Source organism: Sinohyriopsis cumingii, unplaced genomic scaffold (genome assembly GCF_028554795.1).
Source record: "Sinohyriopsis cumingii isolate HCF-2022 unplaced genomic scaffold, ASM2855479v2 utg000813l, whole genome shotgun sequence".
NCBI classification, from domain to species: Eukaryota; Metazoa; Mollusca; class Bivalvia; order Unionida; family Unionidae; genus Sinohyriopsis; species Sinohyriopsis cumingii.
In genome coordinates, this window is record NW_028315934.1 from 539,253 (window position 1) to 547,176 (window position 7,924).

At 33.7% G+C, this 7,924-nt stretch overlaps 1 protein-coding gene across 1 annotated transcript; it reads left to right on the plus strand.

Annotated features, from left to right (window-relative positions):
* Positions 1–286: 286 nt before the first annotated feature.
* Positions 287–5,341, plus strand: LOC149773201 (uncharacterized). Its single transcript, XM_089946636.1, has 6 exons — positions 287–446; positions 1,019–1,156; positions 1,631–1,753; positions 2,354–2,470; positions 3,372–3,513; positions 4,860–5,341. The coding sequence occupies exons 1-6, from the start codon at positions 375–377 to the stop codon at positions 4,976–4,978; spliced, it is 711 nt and encodes a 236-aa protein (XP_089802762.1). The 5' UTR covers positions 287–374; the 3' UTR covers positions 4,979–5,341.
* The last annotated feature ends 2,583 nt before the right edge of the window (positions 5,342–7,924 follow it).

The window sequence follows — 7,924 nt, forward strand, 5'->3', positions numbered from 1 at the left end:
TATCTATTCGGGTAGGCTTATTTGTAGTCTCTACTAGAAAAAAACGTTTTAAATTGAACTGAGAAATAACATAAAACATAATTGTGTTGCAAAACATTATGTCAGGAGATAGTATATTATATCACACCCAACCAATATTTTCACATTCCCCGCACCCTGACTCTTACATAACTGCCGCATTCCACCTTTGGAGAATTATCCAATCAGTTAGCAGTTACTACTTCCTAGTCGAGAAGACCAATCAAAAATTATCTTTTTTTCTTATTCATCACATGACCCGCCAATTTCTGAGTATAAGTACCACTGTGCTCGTGCCAAATTTACCCAAGAGCATCCTGCAGTCGAAGAGATCTGATTTCCTTGACGTTCGCATCATGAAACCGATGGCGACTGACACAAAACCAGACATAAGCACAGTTGTTGTGCAAACAGCTCCCGAGCAAAAGGTAAGAATTTTAAAATCATGTCCACTTGATATCATTTAACACTTTAGAAAATTGGCATTGGAGAATATAATTTAAATGTCGAATTGGTTAAATGTATCACTCGACATTTTTTTTATTTCAAAATATTAGAAAGAATTTAACTTGATTTGCTTCAGTAAGGAATACATTTATGATGAGCATAATTGTATCCTTAGGACTATTTGTTTTTCTTTGTCTAAATATCTTTAAAATGTACGCACGAAAACTTCAAATGATTTCTGTATTGCACATGCAACCATATTAAATTTACCAAAATATTCCTCTCTGTTACCTGGAGGTACATGGGGACAGTAAGACTTGAAGACACACTTTGAAATGTGATATAGTGGGTTCATACATTTGACTTAATCCACAACTAGCTTTGAAAGAAAAAAAAAGAATTAGGACCCACCTGCACAAAATCACGCACAGTAGCAAAACACTTTGATTTACACCTTATATGTTCTTGTTAGGATTGTTCTGATGTGCTTCATGAAACGTTTCTTTCTATTACCACTGTGAATACTTCATATAATCATCTCCCATTTCTACAGAGACCGGAAGAGTTGAAAGAAAAGAGAAAGAGGCTTAGAATAATAGCCATATCTGTTGTTGTCCTTGTTGTCATAGTGACCGCTGCGATCGTCGTTGCTGTCTATGTAGTAGGAAAGCAGGCAGAGGACAATATCAAGGTATTGCTGGCATTTATCACTGAATAAAATTATTATGATTTGGCATCTTACGTACACTTTATTTTCTCTTTACTTTATCTTGCATATATCTGTTTATTCACTTACTTTATTAGTATTAGCATTACACTTTTTATATTTCACGTATTATATCTAAATTATTAAAAACTGCTGCAAAGAACTGATCATCCGACTATTTTAATTCTCAGTCGGATATTTAATCTGATTAAGGATGACCCTGCCTACACGTCTTCTATAGCTAAATTTTGTTTAAACGAAGAGCTGTACTTTATAGTTGACAACAAATTTATCCAACTGCACCTCAGGTACAACCGCAACGTTTCTAGTGTCATTACCACTGCAACACTTTCTACAATCAATACCCTTGGTAATGAAACTCATTTGATATTTCAGCCATGAGTAAATTCTTCTATAATTAATTTTAATTTATTAGTTATTTTGATTGTTTGTATTTAGACTGCGTGGCTTGCCTACAAGGACGAATCCGGAAAGACAAGTACACAGAAGGTTACTGTCACCTCGAGAGAGGAGAAATTTGAAATTGCAGGAACTGGCACAGCCGTTTTTGATTTCGATAAGGTATTTACAGTACTACGATATTTTTTTGTAATTCAGCAACTAAAGATGTACTTTGAAAATCAAATATGAGCGAAATCGTACATACGGTCGTTTCGTCACGACACACTATTGTTCTACACTACAGACTAAAGACCAGAAAAAGAGACAGATATATAGACAGGCTTGTGATAACTCATTATGTTATAATCATATATAATGTAAAGAAGAGAAAGAACAGCGTGAGTCTCCAAAGCGTATAATGCTGCATTTAATCAAGGGTTTTATGACAGGACCAAATAATATATTAGTCTCGTTCGCTAAAGTCCTACACATTTACTTTCGAGACCGTACATGGAATGGTATGATTAGTTAAATTCAGAATATATTTTAAATTTAAGTCACTGATATATATATATATATATATATATATATATATATATATATATATATATATTGATTACTACTGATTTATTTTCCTGTTTCTGTATCTCTAAAATTAGATTACTTCTATATAATTTCATTACTTTCATACCTCAACTTCATTATTATCTTTTCAAAGACGTATTCATTTTCACGTTGTATAAATTATGTATTTTAAAGATATTTTTTGGCAATTTTCAGAGTCTGCTTGCATACAAACCTGACAAAATGTCAAAACCAACCTGCTTCTTGACAGCCGTAAACACGTCTACTTTACTTTCCCCAGAGAAAATGAAAGCTTTCCTTGGTGACAAATCGGTTAGTTTCATTCTATCCATTCTAGCATTATCACAGCAGCCACCGATCTGAGTCGCCGAATGATGTTTAACGTCTTCAATATTTAAAAGATGTGCTGTATATTTTTTGTATTATATTGTTCCCTATTGACATAACGTTTCTTTGTGTATTGTTCTTTCCACTAAAGTGACCACACCGTGAGAAAAAAAAATATTTCTCGGATATTTAGCAATAAGGACTTTATTAATTACATTACTGCGTCTAATGTCATATACTGGTTATAACGCTTCATTATTTTAAAGTATAAATTGGAACAAAGACATGGGAGCCATAAATCATTTTGCATTTTAATTAGAACAAATTATTTTAATTCGTTTATAATCATTCAGTACAAAGATAACTTTAGATTGTGAGGACATATATATTATTTTATGCAGTTAATAATTTACTAGATATAGCAACAGAAATAAGAAATTTATCTTATGTACAATATTATAGAGTACGAGTCGAATACAAGATGTAGCAGCATAAATTTACTCAATGTCCAATATTCCAACATATCGTTCACCAGTAGGGGTATGCCACTACATGCATTAATTTTGTTACGATTGGTCGTATTGATAGAATGCGATGACGTGATCGTATCAAATAAGAATAAGAAAAGCCTATTGCTCAATATAATATCGATATTGATTACCAAGACGAACACTGGGGCATCATGCTGCAAGCATTTAGCATCATGTCCCACCCAGTCACATTATCCTTATACCAGATCCTATCACTAACCTCTTAATGCTGAGCTCCAACCGAGGCAGCTGCTATTACCATATTTATAACACACACAAACACACACATACACACGCGCGCGCAGACACTCCTACCTTACTACTTACCTGTGTAAATGTATTTTTGTTACCTGTAGACATCCGACTTGCCCTCGAATTCATCAGATCGTCAAGACTACATGAGTTCAGGCGTTGTCGTGCCGAATAAGGACTTTCTATCTCCTATGTCAAAAGAGCTATGTAAGGACACTGAAGTCATTTGGATGGTGCCCAAGTCAGGTGATAACATACATACATACATACATACACACACACACGCACACACACACACACACATACATACATACATACATACATACATACATACATACATACATACGTACGTACGCTCGTGCGTGTGTACGTGCGTACGTGCGTACGTGCGTGCGAGAATACATACATGCATACATGCATGCACACATACATAGATGGCATTTGCACGTTTGACTTACGGTAATTGTCTGTGATTTTATGAGATAGACTAACGACAGTTTGAATGCTTAACAGAGGGATGGAATCGTTTCTTATAATGGTGATATAGTTTTCGCGCTTGTTGATCTTTACGTTTTCAAGCAGCCATATTTCTGTTGCAAAATAGGTTGAAAATATATGAAGTATATATTTAAGCTTTCAACATTTTTATAACTGTGGTGGTCAGGGAATTTGTTTTTTAGCCACTATATGTAGAATAATTTTGGTGAGAATACTGTGTCCAGGTTCTAGTGGGTGTGAGGTGGCAAGGTCGGTGGAGGAATAGGCAAACAAAATGTGATGAGACTAGCATTGAAGGCCATGAACTTATCTTTCATAACACTACATGTTAGTTTGCAGTAACGTCTCATGTCATGGCACCCATTTTTGTTTTCAGTTAAGGAAATTGTATTGTACATGACACGGAAAACTTTAAATGTACCAAATGTAGGGGCCTAAATATCTTACGACGTGCAATTGCTATAATGAATATATATACATATGTATGTATGTATATACTGATTATCATATAATTTGTGTACTATATATTAACTAAAGTTTTATGAGAAATGTATCAGGTTAAGCCAATGTAAACAGTTTAGTCTTCTATGTTCGAATAAACAGGCGGTTATCCGAGCTATTTGCTTTTACTCTGTGTACGTAATACTTTGTTTTAATTCTGCTGATAAAGAATAGACATATAAAAGGTGCGGTCTTATGACATACACAACCAACACTTTATCTCGTACCTAAAAAACACACTTGTATTACAATATGTAGGTCTCTAGCCAAAGTCAGTTTTGACTCTATTATAAATGTTCACAGCATTTATTGATTTCAGGCCCACAGTGTATATATATATATATATATATATATATATATATATATATATATATATATATATATATATCTGCGTTTGTGTGTATATATATATATATATATATATATATATATATAGAGAGAGAGAGAGAGAGAGAGAGAGAGGGGCTTTTGTATTTCATTTCAATTTCATCTATGTTTATTGTTTTGTTTTCTGCTGTTCTTATGTGAGTACTTACAGAAGGTATACGGTGAACGCTTACATAGTTCATGTGTCAAAATTGCTCTTTTTTCAGACTGCGTCGACGAGAAATCCCGAAATAAGAGGGGATGCTACATCTACTACTATTGTGTTCTAAGATACTGCGACCGTTTCTATTGTTATTATACATGCTATTGGTGGCTCTATTGCTAGTGACGTGTTCCACAATAAAACTCTTCTATACAAAGGACTATTGGCATGACCTAAGCTTAATGTAACGTCAAATTCTATGTTATATAGACGCATATAAAACTAGTGCTGAGTCAGCCTGTCATTGTTTCGAATACTGACAGCAGCTCTATGATGTTTCCATGGAGAAATGTTAGGAACCACCTGACTATAATCAGCTTATCTTTTCCAGTTCTTGGATATTAACATTCAACTTTGTTGTATTTCTTAGAAATACGGAATCCAGATACAAGTTCGCAGTTTCATTCACGGATTGCTCTTTTAAATTCTTAGTTGTATTGTTTTAAATAAATGCATCATATCTAACAATAAAGTATGAATACCCAATATTTTGTTTCTGAGTTTTACGTTGTGTCATTAATATTAATTCGTGTTATTCGAATTACTTCAACAAATTGCGAATATGCAACTGTCCCACTTTGAATCAACATATGGATCATTTTTAATCGCAAACTTGTCATCGAAATAACAGCTTTCATGCAATATTTTCTAAAGTGACCTGTCTTAAAACAATGGTACTTTACAATCTATTATATATATATACCTGTTTTCATTTTTATGATCTGTAAATGTAGGACAGTATGTAAGGGATATAGTTTTATTATGTACAGATGGAGTGTTTTGTATCTAATGTTGATGTCGTTTTAAAGATCTGATCGAAAAATTGAATTCTCCTTTTACTAATAATGTCGGAAACTGTAGTGCACCAAGTACTATTTGTGCGGAATGATTAGGTTTCATTTTTTATGGAGATTTTGTTTAAACATCGCGTCAATAACTACATGTTTACATGCACATGTATATTTCATTTTGATGTGTGATTTCGCCCCCCTACAGTAACTGGTACTTTATTATTTTACCAAAATGTATGATCTATAACATTAATTCTGGGCTAACACGATTATATGATGCAATTATACATAGAATAATGCGTATTTAAACATAATGCGTATTTAAACATGTTAAATAGAACTTTATATGTAATATTATTAGTAAGCCAACCGGAGAGGTCACGACAACCTATTAATAGTTGAATTAAATGTGAATTGTAAAATAGGGTGGAATGCTTACTAGTTGTGTTTTGGCTGACTTCACGTGAGTTCATGAAACTGTAACACAGTGGGTTTCATGAGCGTTCAATGCTTGTGTGGACTAATGTTCCTGACATGAAGACGAATATATTGATACTATTCTTGAATTTAAAATAAGGGTGCGGATATTACAGGTTTCTAAATGCAAACAAGTCTTATGACTATATAAACAGTTAATAATGAGCCCCAAAAACTTGCGCAGTTTTAGAAATGAACAAATCCATAATAGATTATTTAGTGAATAAAGTTTTGTTTTACCCTATCCGTTGAACTAAACAGTCAAAACACTAATTTATGTATTTTTCAGTGTTGCAAATATTAATGATTAAGTTATATGCCATACAAGGATTCCTTTTTACCATAAACCTTTACATCTTGCGATCATCGGTTCGAGCATAACCGAGGTGAAGTTTCAAGTACTATTAAAGTTAAAAAGAAACCAATTATAATAAAAAGTATTGATTTTGCGTATACAAATTTCGGACGACTATATTCTACGTTTTAAGAGAGATAACTATGTTAACATATACAGAGCATTATGTGACATTCACTTTTGGTTAAATCAAATAGTTTTGGCATCGTAGTATGAAAAAGGGCTTTGGCATTAAGCAAATAAAAGAATGAAAATTTATAAAACTAATATGCATCACAACTTTCGCGTATGTGTTCAGATACAAAAGTTATTGACTTCATCTTCCTGCTTTATAGTGGCCCTTTTGTTTCCGCTTCTTTCATATCTGTAAGGTAAGGGAGTTGAGACCATGAATAATAAAAGCATGTAGTACCACATGGAAAGCAAACATATTTTATCTAAAAACTAAAGCAGTTTCAGCGACAAAGGACTAACGTTTGATGAATACGTAAGCTTACAATCAAGTGCACAACTGGCATTCAATGCAAATAGAAAATGTGATCGAAATCGGTTCTCATTTTTCTTCATCTTGTACAATTCTATGATATCATTTGGACTAAACGACTAATTTCAAAATTAGAATACTAAGGGTTAACAGGTTAAGTAAAAAAAAAATTCTTAAAAATGGTTTGATTCCTAGGGAAGCTATTTGACGAGCACCAAAGATGCAACTAATAAAGAGCTCAGCTAGAAAAAGAGATGTGGTCAGGGCCTAAAGCTCTTGAATGACCCCAAGAGATCCTATTAGTGTGTGAACCAGTCCACCCTTCTCATTTTATAGAGGACACTAACTCAGTCAAAGATATAAAGATAGAAATAACAACTGGGAAGGAGATTAACCTTCTAGCATGGGAACTGTTCCACAGATTAGTACAAAAACAATTACTCGTGAGACACGTGAGTAGTGAAAGGGGTGAGATTAGCGTCAATGGGAATTAGCATTAAAAACACCCCCTGGGCGAGATTATCGTCAATGGAAATTTAACATTAACCACCCTGGGCGAGATTAGAGTCAATGGAAATTTAACATTTGCAAAAAACCCTGGGTAAGATTAGCGTCAATGGAATTTAACATTGGAGAAAGGAAAAAAAGGAAATATTGAGATTAGCGTCAAAGGCATTCGAACAATGGAAAAAAAAATATCGATTCTAGGGACAAAGGCAATTGAACATGGGGAATAGAGTTTGGGTCTGTCTAGGGACAAGGGGAATTGAACATGGGAATAAAGTGTGGGTTTGTCTAGGGACAAAGGGGAATTGAACATGTTAGAAAAAAAAAACTACTTTAGGGACAAGGGGAATTGAACATGGGATTTTTTTTTTTAAATTTTATAAAGGGGTAGGCAATTGAAAAGTCATTCTCTTTTCGAGAAATATGGCTGGCCCTGAAAAGGGCCTTTGGTTTCT

Excerpts from the sequence above, each read along its gene's own strand:
- LOC149773201 (XM_089946636.1), top strand. The coding sequence starts at position 375 with ATGAAACCGATGGCGACTGACACAAAACCAGACATAAGCACAGTTGTT. Across the intron at positions 1,157-1,630 it reads AGGCAGAGGACAATATCAAG|ACTGCGTGGCTTGCCTACAA; the intron begins GTATTGCTGGCA and ends GTTTGTATTTAG. Across the intron at positions 1,754-2,353 it reads CCGTTTTTGATTTCGATAAG|AGTCTGCTTGCATACAAACC; the intron begins GTATTTACAGTA and ends GGCAATTTTCAG.